The 18480-nt window shown below is 50.9% G+C and overlaps 1 protein-coding gene across 2 annotated transcripts in view; it reads left to right on the top strand.

Annotated features, from left to right (window-relative positions):
• The window catches only part of INPP5D (inositol polyphosphate-5-phosphatase D), a 120992-nt gene that overhangs the window by 90140 nt on the left and 12372 nt on the right, over positions 1 to 18480 (top strand). For both annotated transcript variants that reach the window (XM_004427694.3, XM_087424670.1), the window contains 8 exons: positions 190 to 328; positions 1865 to 1973; positions 2143 to 2231; positions 6278 to 6359; positions 10171 to 10260; positions 12545 to 12658; positions 13924 to 14006; positions 16919 to 17006. In XM_004427694.3, coding sequence (XP_004427751.1) covers positions 190 to 328; positions 1865 to 1973; positions 2143 to 2231; positions 6278 to 6359; positions 10171 to 10260; positions 12545 to 12658; positions 13924 to 14006; positions 16919 to 17006 — 794 coding nt within the window. The remainder of the gene's footprint in view (positions 1 to 189; positions 329 to 1864; positions 1974 to 2142; positions 2232 to 6277; positions 6360 to 10170; positions 10261 to 12544; positions 12659 to 13923; positions 14007 to 16918; positions 17007 to 18480) is intronic.

The following is an 18480-nucleotide window of genomic DNA, read 5'->3' as shown; positions in this document are numbered from 1 at the left end:
TGTTCCTAATTCAGGCCAAAAGGCCCTTTGCATCCCAGCTGTGCCCCACCTGCACGTAACGGCAGATTGCTGCGGCAGGGGCTGGAGAGTTAAGTCTCAGTGCCCCCCACACCCCCTCTGACATCCCACCATGGTGGAGTAGGGAACCAGTGACCCCGTGCTAAGGTGGCCGCTTTTTCGTTTAATTAGGCGAAACCAAAACTATATGAACATTCTCCGGTTTCTGGCTCTGGGAGACAAGAAACTGAGTCCCTTTAACATCACTCATCGCTTCACCCACCTCTTCTGGCTCGGGGACCTCAACTACCGTGTGGACCTGCCCACCTGGGTAAGGAGCTGTCTGCCCTGGGCTGGGCTGCCCGGGACAGAGCCTCCCTTGAGTCCGCTCAGGGCAGAGGGTCGTGGAGACATGTAGACTGAGCTGGGCCAAGGCAGCTACGCCCCCTCTGGGACTCAATGCTGTTTCCATTAGAGAGTCTTTCTTTATGGTTCACCTCTGCTCCCTCCTAGTTCCTGCATAACTGTCCTGGTGGCCCCTCACCACCACTCTGCCGCTCTAGTCCTCCAGCTGGCTGGCAGCAGCCCCTCAGCTGGCCAGTCCCAGATCCCCAGGAAAGGTGAAGTCTGAGGAGACTAGCTCAATTTTCTCCCCAAATCGCAGGTCCCCGGCCAGCCTAAGGAAGACGTTCCTGAAGTTGAATGCCCACCATGGTCCCATGAGCAGTGGTCAGAGGCCTTGCTCGCTCAGGGAGGGTGGGGGGTGGGCAGGCATCGGATGTGTCTAGAACCAGACATGTTTCTTGGTGCTCCTAAAACATGGGACAGGGGCTAGACATGGGAGCAGAGCCGTGCCCGTCGGCCCGGAGACCTTGGTTAACAGCCAGTTGCGTTCCCGTCTCACGGGGTTGTTGAATACTTTTGCACTGCCCTCCTGAGGGGAGAATGGAGGGCTGCAGAAACTGACCTGATTTTACAGAGGAGAGAGAACCCTGGAGCACAAACAGGCTAAGAAAACGGCCTTGGGTCGGGTACAGACCTCTGACAGCTGGGACTGAACCTGGACCTTCCGACTCCCCTTCCCAGTTGTTTTCCCAGCCGCCCCACATCCCTCAGCTGCCTCTGGGCCTCTCGTGGCTCTGCAGAGACTGAGGAGGAACGTAGTGGCCGTTTGTGCCCCTCTGACCCTCCTTGACTACTCCCTCCCTCCCAGGATGCTCCTCGGGCATCTTTCCCTCTCCCCCTCCTGACTGAGTGGGCAGATGGGAGAGGGGAGGACAGGGACCCCCCAATCCTGACCCTTCACAGTCTAAGGGGCTGCCACAGCCGTTCACTCACCAGGAGGTCGGCCAAGTGCATTTGCCAGAGCAGAGGTAACATAAGTCTCGGGAGAGAGGACTGCGGATTCCAAGGCCAGCACGTCCCATCGGTGTCACACCAACTCTCAGGGTCTGAGCCCGGATCAGGGAGGCCCAATGTTACAGATTCCGGGGGCTGGGGTTTCAGATCCTTTCATGGCCTTACAACAGGCTCTCAGTTCCCACAGAGAGAGCAAGAGACATACCTACTCATCTAATGAAGTGTTAATAAAAATGACATTAAAAGACAGAGTGAAAAAATAAAATGTCCCTCTCCAAATTTGGGACAGCCAGGAACTTAGGTTATCAGGTTGAAATTTCATCGTTCTTGCAGGATTTTCCATATAAAATGGTTGAGTCCTGGGAAGCACCAACCCGGCAGCCTGGGGACCAGGGTCTGGGGCAGCGGCAGGGGCTCCTGGTGTGGCAGGCAGGGTGGTGATGCGCCTCCTTACCACGCTGGCGAGAGGGGGTGTCTCGTCAGTGACCTGGCCCTGTCCTCGCTCCAGGAGGCAGAAACCATCGTCCAGAAGATCAAGCAGCAGCAGTACGCAGACCTGCTGTCCCACGACCAGCTGCTCATGGAGAGGAAGGAGCAGAAGGTTTTCCTGCACTTTGGTAAGAAGCGCCGTCCCCTTCTCCTGGGCCCTCGCTGGCCACCGTTCTGTCTCCCCTTTTCCCCGCATACCTCATGGGGGGAAGGATTTATGCGTGGAGAAGAAGCAAACTTGACCAGATGTGAAACAGGGGGAATCAAAACTGAAAGCACGGTTTTGTTTGGTTTCAGAGGAGGAAGAAATCACGTTCGCGCCCACCTACCGCTTTGAAAGACTCACTCGGGACAAGTACGCCTACACTAAGCAGAAAGCCACAGGGGTGAGTGCTCGTCATAGACGCCCCCCTGCCCTCGCCTCCACCCCGCTGCCCATCACACCCCTCTCGTGTCTGTTCCCGTAAAGGAGAACAGAAAGTGAGCATCCTTGTCCACTAGACAATAAAAAAAGAAAGAAAATTAGAAATCACGTGTTGATTTGTGTCACAGAGCAAAAACCTCCACTAAGGAGAGGCTAGGTGACCAGACTTGCTCACTGCACGGAACTGGACTCAGGACCCTTATGATTTACCTTCTGTCCAGATATTCTGAGATTCCAAGGGGAGTTAAAGTGTTATTTCCTTAACTGGGTTCTAAAACCCAGTCCTGCAGCAAATATACTTGCTAATCTGACAAGTGAATCATCATGAAGCAAGCTTCACTGCAGGACTTATCAGAGCCTTTATGGGTTTATGCACATTGTGGTTTTCCACGAGGAATTCATGTGCCAAACTCAGTTGGTCGTGGAATATGAATTAAAAGCTTATGAGGCTACTTGTGTTTCAAGGAATGGTGTTTGGAGAAAGATGCAACAAAGCATACATTTATTCTTACTGAACCAATATTTACTGATGACCTATGATGGGCTGGGCACTTTCCTGGGTGGTGGAAGATCAGACGAGTGAGATGTCTGCCCCCAAGGAGTTGATAATAGGAAAGACAAGCCAAATACACAACTAACTGTAGCCAGAGAGAATATGGTGATGCCAAATGCAATGAGGAGCAGTCAGAGGAGGAAATGGCCATTTAGGGCAGCGAAGGTCAGGGGTCTTTGTAAAGAGGGGCCATTGGTGGTGCCTCGAAGGACGGCTTGGATTTTGACAAGCAGACATGACAGAGCGTGAAGGGGCTGATCCATTTCAGGCTGAAAGAATTGCCACAGCAGATGCCGAGGCAGAAAATTCTGGCATCTGTGACCTTCCAGGGCCCAACCCAGGGAAGCCAGCGCCATGGTGGGGTCCTGAGGGTTACAGGTGCTGGAGTGGTGAGTTTCCCGGGGCTGCTGGAAGCCTAGGGAAATGGAGAGCAGTTCAAAAGCTGTCTGAGAGAGTTCTGGGCATTATCTGGGCTCAGGGGCAGGTGGAGGACTAGAAGTGGGAGAGAAAGACCAAGTGTTGAGGAAATGCCAGAACAGAGCAGGAGTTAAAGAGAAAAAAACAGGGCTGGCCCGGTGGCTTAGCGGTTAAGTGTACGCACTCCACTGCTGGCGGTCCTGGTTCAGATCCTGGGCGCGCACTGACGCACTGCTTCTCCGGCCATGCTGAGGCCGCATCACACATACAGCAACTAGAAGGAAGTGCAGCTATGACATACAACTATCTACTGGGGCTTTGGGGGAAAAAATAAATTATTTAAAAAAATAAAAAATAAAAAAATAAAGAGGAAAAAACAAAAAACTGAGAGGAGGAGAGAAGATCCATCTGCTGCCATGAACCAGGCTGAGATCCCCAGGGCAGGACACCCATCAAGAGGTGTCTACTGGCCACTGTGTTGGTGGGGTCGCCTGGCTTAAAGGCACTGTCAGGACAGGTCCATGGGGACCTGTTTGGGGGTGATGGGGGATGGTCCCATTTGACTCGAGTATAAGGAGGAAGAGACTGGGGCCTGCGATGGGAGAGAGGGAGGTCCTTGATGCCACGTTAGGTGTTTTAACTTGTCTGACAACAGGAGCCACTGAAAGTTCCAGAGAGTCACAGTGATACATAGAGAAGACTGGTCTGCCTCAGTGTAAAGGATGAGGATGATGCAGGGGACCAATGGGGAGGTTGGTGTGGTGGCTCCAACTGAGAAATAAGTAGGGCCTGAATTGGGGGGAAAACAATGAAAGTGAAAGAAAAGGAGAAAAGCGGGATACATTGGTAGATCTGACGGCCACTGATAAAAACAGGAAAATCAGAAGGCAGAGCTAGCTTGGAGGGGAAAAACAGATCTTGTTTTCAGACTTATTACATAACGTTAGTGGCAAATCTCAGAGAAACATCCAGAAAGCAGTTGAAGATATTAGATTGACACTAAAGAGAGACGCCAGGGCCCGGTCATAGATTTGGGAGTTGTCTGCACAGGAAAGGCGGTCAAATCCATGTGGGTGGGTGAGATTGTCAAGGAGTGGGAGGTGAGAAGAGAAGAGCTATGGACAGATGTGGGGGCCATCTATATTCGGAGATGAGAGGAAGAAACAGAGACAACAAAGGAGACAGAAAAGGAGTGCTCGGATAGGGGGCAGAAAGACCAGCCAGGCAGCTTAGTGTCACAGAGGATGAGAGACTGTCAAGGATTAGTCACCAGTGTGGAATGTGAGTCAAGGAGAACGTCGGCCATTCACATGAACCCTGCACAAGGAGCTAGACTCATGGTTCAGAGGTTTTGGTGGACTTGAAAAGAACGGTTTGCACAGTCTTGGAGGTGAAATCTAGACTTCGAGAGGATGGGGTGGCTCTGTACCAAGGGTACAGATGAATCACTGGTGGAGCTTTTCAGAAATACAGAGGTATGGGCCTCATCCCCAGAGGCTCTGATGCAGTAGATCTGGGGTAGGGCCCTGCCTTCTGTATCTTGTTAAATCTCCACCGGTAATTCTCAGGGGCAGCCGATGCCGAGAACTGCGATGTTAAGAAATAACAGTTTGGCAGCATTTATGAAACTAAATGTGCACCTACCCTATGATTCAGCAATTCCACTTTGCTGTACACCCAAGAGAAATTAGTACATTTGTTCACCAAAAGACAGGTACAAGAATGTTTATAGCAGCTGTGTTCACAGTGCCCAAAAACTGAGAATAACCCTACTTCCATCAACAAGGAATAGATAAATGTGGTATATACACACAACGGAAGACAACCGCAGCAATAAAATGAAAGAACTCCTACAAGCAACAACGTGGGCGAAAGAAGCCAGACACAAAAGAATATGTACTGAATGAGTCTATTTACAAGTTCAAGAGTAGGCAAAGTTAATTAGTGGGGACATTGGTCACAATAATGTTCGCCTCTGGGAGGTGGTGGTGTTGACAAGGAAGGGATGTGAGGGAACCTTTAGGGATGATGGAAATTTTCTCTGTCTTGATCTGGGTAGTGGTTAAATGGGTGAATACAAATGTAGAAATTCCTCACGCTTTACACTTAAGATTTGTACACTTTACTCTATGTAAGTTGTACCTCAAGCTAAAAAAAAAGTAAATGGGTGGTTCAGAAGTAGAGGCAGTGAAAATAGAATATTCATGAAAGAAAATTGGTAAAAAAAGAAAAAAGTAATTGAAGGAGATAGCAGGGGTAGGCTCTTTTAGGATGAGTACCTTTACATTTGTAGACAGAGGAGAAAGAGCTAGAACTTAAGGGGATAAGGGTATTGATTGAGGAGGGTTGTTATCATTGCCAGTTTGCTTTATCTATCACACCTAGTGGACGTCTTGCTCAGTGTAGCCTGGAGAGGGCTTGGCATAATACATATTGTTTGAATTATTAGATGAGTAGATGGATGTGTGGATGTGTGGATGGATATGTGAATGGGTAGGTGGATGGATGGATGGAGGGAGGGATGGATGGGAGGATGGATGGATGGATGGAGGGATGGATGGATGCATGGATGGGTTGGTGGATGAATAAGTAGGTGGATGGATGGATGGATGGATAAGTATATAAGTGGAAGGATGTGTGAATAGGCTGGAATGTGTTATTAAAGTAAGTAGCTGGAAAAGATAAACAGAGACTGGGTTGAAAATACAGGTAGAGGGGTTCTTCTGAGTCAGAAAAAAAGTAAGAGAATGTAAAAACCAAGAGATTCTGAAATAGTGAGGAGGACAGATAAGGGAGCACAGCCAGATGAATTGATCTTATTCTAAAGCAGGAGTCCAGGGCATCTGAAAGTGTGGGGCGTGGCAGTGGAGTCGGGACTTGAGGCAAGTGAAAAGGGTTTAAAGCCACCTATGGGGAAATTCTATAAAGAACCAACAGCAGATGGATTCAAGGATCACAGAGGCTACGTGTTCATCTTTTCTTTTACTGATGTATAAAAGTAGCAGGCATTTTACGAAGCTTGTGGTTTTGATTTGCAGATGAAGTACAACTTGCCCTCCTGGTGTGACCGGGTCCTCTGGAAGTCCTACCCCCTGGTGCACGTGGTGTGTCAATCCTATGGTGAGTGGCAAGGTGTGAGGTTCGACTGCCCTAAAGTGAAGGGCTCCAGTCGGTCCATCTGTGAAATGGGAGAGCCCCCTGCAGCCCTAGCCTGGTGACCTGAGAGAATTGATGCGTCCTTTCCCACCTAGGGCTGCAACATAATAAATATCTCCTGGTTTGGGAAACATTTGAACTATGGGGCACTTTTTAAAAGAAATTCCAGTTTTCTTTTGAAAAGTGCATATTAAGTTTGAACCATATGAAAATGGTGTTTTTGTAGGTCAAAAATAGTCAAATATGGGAAATTCATATAGTTCAACCTAATACATATCATTAAGTATACACACATGTATTTGGGGAGATTCAAAGATCAATCAATGAAAAAGGCATAATGTGCAATATTAAAATAAATAATTATGGAAAAGTTATCAAAACAAATCATTGTTGACTCTAGAAGTTTAAGATATGCTGAAGGAATTCTTAATTGCTTGAGTGCTTGTTCTTAAAATCTTCTTTTTAGTTCCCATTATTTGGAACCACTCTGCTGTGTACTTAAAAATTCACAGAGCAGAATTACTTTGAACACTTAGACTGAGAACTGTGTTATTATTTTTAAAACATTGCAAATTCCCAGACTAACATCCAGAGGAGGGCTGTCCTTGTTCCCAGCACCCACCTCATGTGACCAAGTCACAGATCAGGGACCCCTGATGGGCTGCTCATGACCCCAGGCCTGTCCCACGGTGGCCCCCCCAGCCCTGCACACCCCCTCAGAGTGGAGGGTTTGCTGCTGCCCAATGGCCACCTTCATGGCTCCCACCCTCTCTCTGGGGCCAGCAAAGCCCCACATTTAGCTCAGGTCCCATCAAGTTGAGCTGATTTCCATTCCTTTCTTTTCTCCTGTGTGCTTCCTCCTGCCCAGAAGGGAACTGAGCAGCTACCCTGGGCTAATTTAAGGCATGCACCCTGCACTCCCCTAGCTGCTGAGCTCTGTCTCCCAGAATTGACTTAGCTAGACGAACTTCACACACTTTTAAGATGTGTAGAAAGGCACCCACCCCCACAGCTACTGCCACGGAATTGTCCCACCTTCAAGACCTATGAAGGCCCGTATCCCACCCTCTGCCTGCAGCCTCCTCACTTGTCTACTCCCTCCTCACCCCCCTCCGTACCTGAGCTCTCCAGGCCTGTGACCCCTCCCTGGCCTGGACACCACGGTCAGCCACGCCAGTCCTTTCTCAGCGGGGGCTCTTTCCCACATTCTGCAACGCCATGAGTCTTGCCAATTCTCGCCTCTGGGAAGGTTCAACCATCTGCCTTCCTCAGCCAGCCTCTGCAGAGATTCAGGAGAAAGTGGTGGCTTGTAGCATTACCGCTTTTTAACCTAAACTTGGGCATTCAAAATGGCTGCATAATGGAAGTTTTTAAGAAAAAGGAGGGAGATTGTTCTGGGAGTGAGGAGCAAAGAGGACACGCCTTTCCCCTGCTCTGGGCCCATGTATGACGGACGGGTGGGAAAACCAGCCCTCACTCAAGAGGCTGCAGAGTCTTCTAGAAGGGCCTGGTTTGGAATGTGAAGGGGAAATCGAAGGTATAGGGAATGTTGCTAATGATATTTCACTGAAAGCCAGAGGGCACAGTAGAAAGGAATGGGGTGTAGAGACAAGAAATTGGGAAAGAAAAGGGAATGGATGTCCAGAGTTCAGGAAATGGGGATAACCTGGGGGCCAGGGTCTTCTTATGGTGATTGACATAAACACGGTGTATCAGTTATTTACTGCCGCATAACAAACTACCCTAAAACTTGGTGGCTTACAACAAGAACCATTTATTTTCTCACAATTCTCTGGGCTGAACTTGGACAGCTCATCTCTGCTCTGTTTGGTGTCTCCTGCGCACACTCAGGTGGGAGCCCACTCAGATCTGGCTTTGGCTGGCTGTCAGCAGGAGCGATGGTGGAACTAGGCCATGAGTCACTCATCATCCAGCAGACTAGTCCAAGCCTCTTCTTCCTGGTCCCAAGGTTCCCAGCTGCATGCCTCAGATGTGGAAGTGCTGTTTTTTTTTTTCCTTTTGTGAGGAAGACCAGCCCTGAGCTAACATCCCTGCCAATCCTCCTCTTTTTGCTGAGGAAGACTGGCCCTGGGCTAACATCTGTGCCCATCTTCCTCTACTTTATATGGGACGCCGCCACAGCATGGCCTGACAAGCGGTGCATCAGTGCGCGCTCGGGAGCCAAACCCCGCACCGCCAGCAGCGGAGCACGTGCACTTAACCGCTACGCCAAGGGGCGGGCCCATGGAAGTGCTTTTTTTTACGTCTCTGCTTGCCTCACATTTGCTCATGTCCTATTGGCCAAAGGAAGTCCCATGGCCAAGCCCAGACTCACTGTGGGAGGGGGTCGCACAGGGTGTGGTTGCAGGGAGGCCACCCAGGTGACAGTCCACCTCCCAGGTTTCAGGGCCCGGTTAGTATAGGGCTATTGCTATTACATTCGATACATATCTAAAATATTTTGAGAATTTTTTTTTTAAAAAAACATGCTTGTGCACCCTTTAACTTCTCGCTGGAGCAGCCTGCTTCCATGGCCACCACAAACTTGTAGCCCCGCACTAAGCCCGCCTCCCTCCTCCCATCCTTTCCTGCTTCACGCAGCACCGGACCCTCACTGACTTCTTCCTGCCCGTGTCCAAATGTGTTTTAGGCTGGTGCCTCCCATCTCCTCCCTCCTGTCTCAGAGAAGGGGTGCCCTCCTCCCTTCCTGGCTCACCTTGTCACCTGGGCCCTTACTTCATTCCCTCCCTCTCCCCCGGTATCACTATCCCCACTTTCTTCCTTCTTGTCACGCTCCCTCCCATCTCGGTGTTGTGTTCTCTCTCACTGCTGTTTCAATCTGTCTTTCTGACGGCCGCTGGTGAGTGAGCGTTGTTTTCATGTTTATTAGCCATTGTGAATTTTCTGCCCATATCCTTTGGCTGGTTGAGGGGTGGAATGTTGATTTTTTTTCTTGCAGATTTGTAAAAGCTTTCTCGGAAAGGATATAAATCTGCATCACTGGCTTCTTGGTCTCCTGTGCCCTTTCTCCTTTGCCGATTAATGGTTGGTGTGTCCTGGAGTTTCATTTTCATCTCTTTTCATCCTTCGTGTCTTCCCTGTGGAGCCCAAACGTCCTCATGGCTTCCGCTTCCTCCTAACCTCGTGACTCCAACTCTAAAGATAAACCTCCATCCCTGAGTACCCAGCCGGACATCTCCGCCTGGCTATATCAAAAGCACTTAGAACTCAGTATTTCTAGAACTATGCTCTTTCTTTTAGCCCCTTCAAATGTGCTCTGCTGCCTTCCCCTCTCATCCAGGCCCCAAGCTCCTTAAAAGCGTTGTCTACACTCAGTGTCTCCACTGCATCCCCTTCCGCTCTCTCCTGACCCTGCAAGGCATTGTGGGATGCGGGAAGGTGCCATCTGTCTCACAGATGAGCTCACTGACCTTAAATCCCCATCATACTCTGAGCCATGGACTCCTCACCAATAAAATAAAGTGCTTAGACCAGAAAAATCTCCACAGTTCACACGCCATGATCTATTTAAAAACTCACGAGCCTTAGGAAAAATTGGAGCAAGCATATCTTAGCCATGGAGGAGACGGGGCACACACTCTTACTGAGCCTTTTGAGTGTAGCTGTGGAAGGTCAATGGACAACAGGTGCAAAACCATGAAACTTCTGGAGGCTTCCGTAAGTGTAAGTTGATTTCTGCCGTGGGTTTGCCATCCACGGCTTGACCGGAAGGGTTTCCCTTTCCCTGCTCAGAAATGCCTTCCCTCCCCTGCAGGCAGCACCAGCGACATCATGACAAGTGACCACAGCCCTGTCTTTGCCACATTTGAGGCAGGAGTCACCTCCCAGTTTGTCTCCAAGAACGGTAAGTGGTAGATGGTGTCCGTCCCTCTGTCCTGCATAAAGATGGGAGGCCCTGGGCGCTTGTCTTCTCGTTAGAGCAATCAGTTGTCTGTGTTAGATGAAGGCTCATCCTTCCAGGCAAGTCCACAGTCTGTCAATCAGGTTTCTTCATGTCCAAGCCACATCATGATTTCAGTGCAGAGCATTTTCTTGATTTCTTTGGCAAACATGACAGCTTTTTAAGCCATGGTTTTAATACAGTCTTTACAGTTGGGTAAATAAATGTTTTCCAAGGTGTGGCACATCTGCCACCAAAGATGATTTTGGGTGGGACGTGGATAAACATTTATTAGTAATGCATTTATTTTAGTGTGTTTTAAATTTGTCTCTTCTGTGTAAGGCAAGCAACCCTGGTTTTCCATTTAGTCTTGTGATAGACTTTCTTATTTAAATACATTTATTTAAGTTTTAAAAGTGAGTCTATTTAAAGAAAATATTAAGTCAATATTAGTGCAGGTATGTGGTAGGCGGAAAAGGTAAAAATTGTGAAGATGGGATGCGGATGACTGAATTTTGGAAAACGCTGGAGTAAATAATACTTAGATTTGCAGGTAATTTTTCAAATAATCCAGCTCAGCCCTGGTTGCCAGGCCACCCTCCTCCCAGCAGGGGCCCAGTGTTCTCTGTGTCATGTCCAGCCCTGGGCCCAGATGACCAGGGAGCCATGTTGTCACCTCCTCTGCCCACTCCCCACTTCTGTAGTCAGCAGACAGTCCAGGCTCATTTAGGAAGGCTGAGTGGTTCCAACCTGTGTTGGTTGGAAAAGTTTGAATCGCTCTCTGTTCTTCACACCATGAGGGACGTGAGTGAGGCTGGACCACTGTCTTCCTGGGACACTCTTCTCCGTGCTCTTGGGTCTAAAATCTGCAGCCACAGCAACGCGATCTCCCTTCTCCAGAAAAACCTTGACCCACCATCTTATCTCCTTCCTAGCTCTGGCCACTGTGCTTTTCCAGAACCTTCCACTTCCTCCCTGGCTCCCAACCATCTCCCCTTTCTCTGAGTTCCTGCAGCATTGATGGGGTAGACCATGCTATCCCACCCTTGATGAAGACCATCATTGCATCCTCAGTGTTAAGTGTGGCTTCCTTCCATTGGAACTCAGCACAGAGTAGATGCTCACAAATACCGATTACCTGGGTTGAGCATTGGTTTAATGTCTTCCTAAGCAGAGCCTGGCCTAGGTGCTGTGGGGCTTTAAAAAAGAAAGGAAAGCAAAGTGATATAAGCCACGCAGAGTAAGACAAATACTTCTGGTATCACTTATATGTGGAATCTTAAAAAAGCCAATTTCATAGAAACAGAATAGAATGGTGGGGAAACGAGAGATGTAGGTCAAAGGGCACAAGCTTTCAGTTATAAGATGAATAAGTTCTGAGGAGCCAATATTTGCATGATGACTATAGGTAATAATCCGGTATTGTATACTTGAAATTTGCTGAGAGTAGGTCTTAGGCATTCTCTCTGCACACAAAAAAGTTAACTATGTGAGGTGATGGATGTGTTAATTATCTTGGTCTCAGTAATCATTTCACAATGTATATGTTTATCAAATCATCACATTGTACACTTTAAATATAGACAGTTATATTTGTCAATGATTTCTCCATAAGGCTGGGGGGAAAAAAGGAAAGAAGGAAGGATGGGAGAGATAGAGGAAGAGGATGTCTGTCCTTGCTCTCAACTGGCTCAGAATTTCTATGGGAGGACAGAACATTTGTTCAAAGCCAGCTTAAGGATACTTGCAAAAGCATCATCTAAATGAATAGTGTTAGAAGCAAGTTAACTCAGCACGAATGAGCGTAAGGACTGGAGGTAACTGTGCCTGAGGAAGGAAGAGCGGGTAGCCCTCAATGCCTGAACTCAGAAACAGAACGGACGTGGGTACCGCACAGCTGAGCCATCGTGCAAGTGCTCTCTGCCGGGACTAACGGGGACTAACGGGGAGGCCGAGGCAGTGAGGTCAAGGGCATTCACACAGCTTTAGTGGCAGGGCTGAGAGCAGGACTCTTGACTCCTTGAGCTCTTCCCTCTCCCTGCTCTGCTTTCCGTCAGCTTATGAGTCGTCTGAGGCTCTTCCATTGCCGGGGCGCTTGGTGTGGGTGATGGGATATCAGGGAAAATTCCTCCACCTGGACTCTCACCTTCCCTGGACCCTAAGGAGGTGCTCGGTATTGGGGGGCTGGTTTGAAATGCTCCGTCTCCAGGCACTTGTGGGACCGAATCTCTGTTCTCACCTGTTCCAGGCCCCGGGACTGTCGACAGCCAGGGGCAGATCGAGTTTCTCCGATGCTACGCCACACTGAAGACCAAGTCCCAGACCAAGTTCTACCTGGAGTTCCACTCTAGCTGCTTAGAGAGTGAGTGGCTGTGGGACCGCCTATAGGTCGGGGCAGGCACACCCCTTTCTCGTAAACGCCTTTTCGTTGACGGCTCTGCTCATTTTTCCTCTCTCTGGGAAGGACTCGTAGATGGGCCACAAGGGGGGTCAGAGAAGTGGATGGAGGGTACAAGGGGCCAGCCAGTTCCTGTAGGGGGTCCTCCAGTGGCCTGCAGCGCTGCTGCTCCAGCCCGGGGACAGGGCAGTCACTGATGCGCTGGGCCCTCAGCTCCTTCTAAGCGACTGGGCGACTGCATCCTCTCCCTGCCCACGAGGCCGAGTGAGGCCCACTCGAGGGGTCCCCCAGGCCGGGGCTCTGGGGTGAAGGTCCAGAGCTTGTGGGGGCCGGTGCCAGGGCCTGAGCAGCTGCTGGCAGCCATCCCCTCTTCCCAGGGTCCTCTGCTCTTTCCTTTAGCCCGGGCATCTTTCTCAGGTGGTCTGAAGCATCCAAAAGCAAGCTAGAGACGACAGCCTCCTCTCGACCAGCAGCACTTAGCACAAACTGTGATTCGGAAACACTCTTTCTGGGTGACATCTCTAGGCATAGTGTCTAAAGCTGTCACATGGCGAGAATATCTGTGTAGTTTCTAGCTCCTCTCACTGAGATGGTCTGGATAGTGCTGGTGGAGTGGGATGCAGGATCAACCCCACAGGAGGAGGCATTTTGTGATGGGATGACAGATGCTTCTAGAAATCAAGAAGAAGACGTATGCCACCAGCTGCAGCTCAGTCTTGGTGACAGACCCGCCTTCTCCATGAAGTCCCCAGGTCCCAGTTCACCAAGCTGGGGCAGAGCACTTCCAAAAATGATGAGAATTTTATGCGGGTGTTTTTAATAAACTATCAAGACATTTGCATACATTTCTATGGAAACAGCATATTAGGCAGCTTAAATTAGCATTTCAAAAGGCTGCTATCTTGAGTGGCGTGGGACAAGCTGTCATGTTTCCTAATCTCCTTGCCTGTGATGTGATGATTTCTTTGTTGCCTGGTTTGGTGCAAAGAGGAGCCAAAAAGGAAGGGAATCTCTTTGATTCTCCTAAAAATAATTAAACCTTGTTGGCAAATGACCATCCCCTGCACCAAAACAGAATCCCCAAGCAGCCTGACTCCTAAAGGATGCTGAGGCCCCACAGAAACAACAGGAGGGAGAGCATCTTCTCTGGTCCGGCTGGGACGACGCTATGAGACTTTTCTGTCTGGTTCTTGTGTTTTCTGAAGGCCAGCCTTCTTGTCCTCCGACAGGTTTCGTCAAGAGTCAAGAAGGAGAAAATGAAGAAGGAAGCGAAGGGGAGTTGGTGGTGAAGTTTGGAGAGACCCTTCCAAAGGTAATTCTAGAACAGGACGTCCCCAGGGAGAATTTTGCATTCACCAGGCCGGCAGTGCTGGCCAGTGGCAGAGCTCTGGCAGGGCCTGGCCGGAGGGAGTGGGAATCCCACAGGCCAAATGCAGAAGAGGCCGCCTCATACCTGCTGACCCTTAGGGCCAGCTCTCTTTCAAGGCAGTTTAAGACACACTCTTCAGCAGTGTTTTAAAGATGGGCCTGTGCCTAGTGGTCCCCACATTCCGAAATGGATTTCAGTTCCCCTAATGGATCATGGAAGGGATCTAGAGGTCTTCTCGGTTAACCACATGACTTTGCAAAGAGGGAAACTGAGGAAGATCCCAGATGAGGCCTCTGGGATGAGGCAGATCCCAGAGAGATTTGTTCAGGATCACATGGCTGCAGTGACAGACCCAGGATCCACGTCCAAGGCCCTGATTCCCCTGCAGGGCTCCTTTGCCTGGTCAGCCCCGGCTTGGAGGATCAAATGAAGTTATAAGAGTCAATTGGCTCCTACTTGAACACTGTGAATGCAGAAAGAACTTGACGTGTCCATGGCCCATATGAGCAGAGGGTGGAATTGAAAGCAAGTAGGCAAACCTTAGTAGGAACACATTCATCTTTATTGCATAAAAAATGGTTTTCTACCTGAGACCCAAAACTCCTTTTATGATGTTAAACTGATGGTGGACGTGTGCATTGTTCATGCTGAGTACACAGTGGAGTGGGACCCTGTTTCTTGTCACATAAAGAGGGAGGGTACGCAGAGGGGGGAGTCCAGGGCCGGGCAGGTCTGTCACACGAGAAGGGGGTCTCCTGGAAGGTTCTCTCAGAGGTGACGCCCAAGGTGAGTTTTAAAGCATGGCCTCATACAGGTGGAGGGACCCATCCTCTCCTAAGGCTGGGGTGGACATTGGCCAGTTTTGGGGGCTGGGCCACCCATGCTGGCTTTAACTGTTGATTGGGACCAACTCTTGGGCCAAGAAGAAGGCCGTATCATCTCTGGAGCAGAGGCAGATGCTGGAATCCCAGAGTCGCCTAATTCAGGTACAATTCTGATTGGTCCTCCACGAGGCTGGGGTGTAGCTGTCAGAAGTCCCTGTCCCGGGTCTGTTTTCAGGCACCTGAGTCCTGGTGGCTCGGGACTCCAAGGTGGAACCCACCTTACCACCCCACTCCCCTGCTCCTCCTCTCCCGCACAGCACCTAAACGTCTCATTTCCTCCTGCAGTCAAGTTGGGACATACACCAGCATCCCAGTCCCTACAGCAGGTGCACCCCTGGTCCAGTCTGGGGACCCCTGGCACCCCTGTCCCCGCACCCTAACCACTGCCAAGTCCTGCGGCTCCTCTTGCCTCTGTCCCCTCCTCTCCACCCCACCACCACCTTCCAGGAGTCTCCAATCCCTCCTGTATTCTTGCTGAGGCAACCCGAAGCCTGACAGATCTTTCTGGAATGCCCGTCTCATCCTGGCATCCCCCTTTACCTGGTCGACTCACTGGTGCCATGTGGGACAAGCCCAAGCTCCTCACCTGGCTCGCAGCCCCCTCCTCGCTCTCCAGCCTGCTCTTCTCCCACAGTACCTCGGGCCTTCACGCCCTCCTGCTCCCTGACCCCGCACCCCACCGCTGTCACCTGATGGCCTCCTCTCTCTCTGTGTATCGGACAGCAGCTCCCTGCCCTCTGCCTCCCACTCCCCACCATGGTGATTGTGACCCCCACAGACGTTCTTTGCTCAGTTGTCTGCCCTCCTGCTCCCACTGCTTCCCAGGAGGGCAGGGTCTTCCTGCATCCACAGCACCCCGGCTCTGGGTCTAACTTCCAGCCAGCCATCACTACAAGTCAGTGAACCGAGTGGTTGGTGCGGCCCTGGAAGCCCAGAATGCCCTGGAGTACCCACTGTGATTTCCAGTCATTTGTTCTGGAACTTTCTGAATGGAGATAGAGTCCATCCTATTGGTCAACATGGCGCCCAGAGGCCTGCACGAGGGCTCTCTCGGTGTCTGTGGAAGTGAAGGAAGGGGCCAACCTGGAGCAGTGTATGACCTTTTTATTAGGCCCTTCTGTGTTTGAGTCAGCGTGAGGAACAGCCTGAAGTCGTAGAAAAGTCACACATTATAGCCAGCACTAGTAGCTCGTGCACGCATAAAGCTCCTCCCTGTGCTTTCACGGACCCGGCTCCACACCGGTGAGGTTTGGGTTCCCCCCATGTGCAAAACCTGACGTGAACATGCACCTAGCCAGAGCATTGCTGGGAGCCAGCAATCCCTCCTCACAGCAGGAAGTCGGGGACAGGCTGGAATGTGGGGTCTGTGCCTGTCATTCGTTGAGCCACACTTCCAACAACCAGCAGGACTCTCCAGGCTGACGTGGGGGGCTCCGCTGAGGGTGGACACAGAGGCCTCCTCCTGCCCAGATGGGTGGAGGACAGGCCTTGTGGTACTGCGTTCGATGCAGCTGCAGTCCTGGGAGGGGGCCGAGGAGAGCACTGCACCCTGCGGGGGGGACCCTGGGGTGGAGAGTGGGGTGCATTCAGACCTGGCTAATGGTCCCATTGCCATTTGCTAATCAGCCTGGGCCCCCTCCCCACCATCTTGGGGTTGCCAAGGAGGGGAAGGAAGAGAAGGGGGGCAATGGAGTGCGGGCACAGTTGGGGTCCAGCCCTCTCCCTGTGGCCTGGGGTGCAGTGTGGTGTGGGTACAGGAAAGGAAGTTAACCCCACCTTGCTGGGTAGTGTGTACCTATAGGTTCCTTCCCACTCTCTTGGGCAGCAAAAGCAGAGATTTGAATTTCTTGAATAAGAATATCTACAGTCCTGTTTTCTCAAGCATGCCCCTCATCTGAGCCGGTGACCCTCTCCCAAGTGTCCCCACCTGTTCCCTCCTGTCAGCTCTGATCCTGTGCCTTCTCTCTGCAGCTGAAGCCCATCATCTCCGACCCTGAGTACCTGCTGGACCAGCACATCCTGATCAGCATCAAGTCCTCTGACAGCGACGAGTCCTACGGTAAGGCCCCGGGACAGGCACCGTGGTGACCCACCTGCTGTTAGCTGGCACCCTCCGACAAGAGGGGGTGGGGGCATCTCCTGCACACAGAGCCCACCTGCTGCTCCCCATCCTTCCCTCCCGCCACGCCTTTCCCCATCCCAGGGCTGCCAGAGGGACAATTGCCAGTAAGTCAGCCTTCCCGCCCCATCGGGCTTCTGGGAGTAACAGCCAGCAGCCACACACCTCCTGCTTACTGAGCCTTTCCTGTGTCAGATTCTGGGCCAGGTGCTTGGCAAGTGTGATTTGATTTAATCCCAACAAGACCTCATGAAGCAGATATTGTTCTCCCAATTAGTAGATGAGTAAACTGAGGCTCAGAGAGGTGAAGTCACTTGCCCAAGTCACACAGGTACTAATTGGCTAAGCCCTCATTTGAACCCAAGTCTGCCCGGCATCACTCAGTGCCCAGACCGGGCAGGCTCGTGGAGGCTTGTGGCCCCACCAACTGTCCTAACAGAGAGGCACCACCTTCTGTAACATCTTCTTCAGCCTGTCCGTGGCTCCAGCCCAATGTCAGGTTCGCCCTTGTGCTTGGTAATGCAGTGTGGCTAGAGCATACAGTGAGGGGCAGGTGCCCAGAGAGAGGCTGGAGGCCAGAGCCAGACCAGGCAGCTCCCCACAAGCCAGGCTAGGGGTAAATACTACCTTATCCTGGGGGGAGTAGGGAGCCATTGATGAGTCAAGGAAGACAGTAGCATGATCAGCTTTGAATATGTGTTTGCAATGATCAAGAAGAGAGACAAGGGAGCCACAGTGAAAGTAGTGACAGTAAAAATGGAGAAACAGGATAAAATTGAGAGGTATTGAAAAGGGAAATTGTTAGGCCACAGGAATTGGGGTAAGAGGGGAGTCGAGGATGGCCCTGTCTTTCTGGTTTCTGTAGTGGGGTTACTGTTTCTGTCTCCTGCACTGGGTCAGCGTGGTAAGGAGCAGGCGAAGGAGGTTAAGAAGGTGCAGCCAGAGAAGTGGGAGGAAGGCAAAAGGCTGTGGTGGCGGGCGTCGTCACACTTGCTTCTAGAAGAGGGTGTGGTTACGATAGCAAGTGTGGCCGAGAGAGCCAACAAAATAAAGACCGAACAGTCTCCCTTAGACGGAGTGACTCGGGGACCGTCTGTGGACTTGGTGAGAGCGGTGTTCACAGACACTTAAGGAGAGTCTGGGGGTCAGGAGACAGAGGCCATGAGGCAGACAAAAGTGTGAAGTTGTGTCCAGGGAGGGTGTTTGTTTTCAGGGGGAGGGATTTGAAGCTGCTTAATGCTGATTGGTGGAAGCCAGGAAACAGAAAGAGGCTATAGATACCAAGGGTGGCTGTGTGCGTGGGTCCCCACCCTGTAGGCTCTGCCAAAATCCCTGGGGTGTGGGTACCCCCTCACACTCATTGCAGAGGTGGGGACATGAAGGGACTTGTCCAAAGTCACGCAGCCACTGAGTG

The sequence above is a fragment of the Ceratotherium simum genome, chromosome 37, assembly GCF_057802395.1.
Source record: "Ceratotherium simum simum isolate JZ-2026a chromosome 37, ASM5780239v1, whole genome shotgun sequence".
Lineage (NCBI taxonomy): Eukaryota > Metazoa > Chordata > Mammalia > Perissodactyla > Rhinocerotidae > Ceratotherium > Ceratotherium simum.
This window is presented reverse-complemented; position numbering and strand designations above follow the sequence as displayed.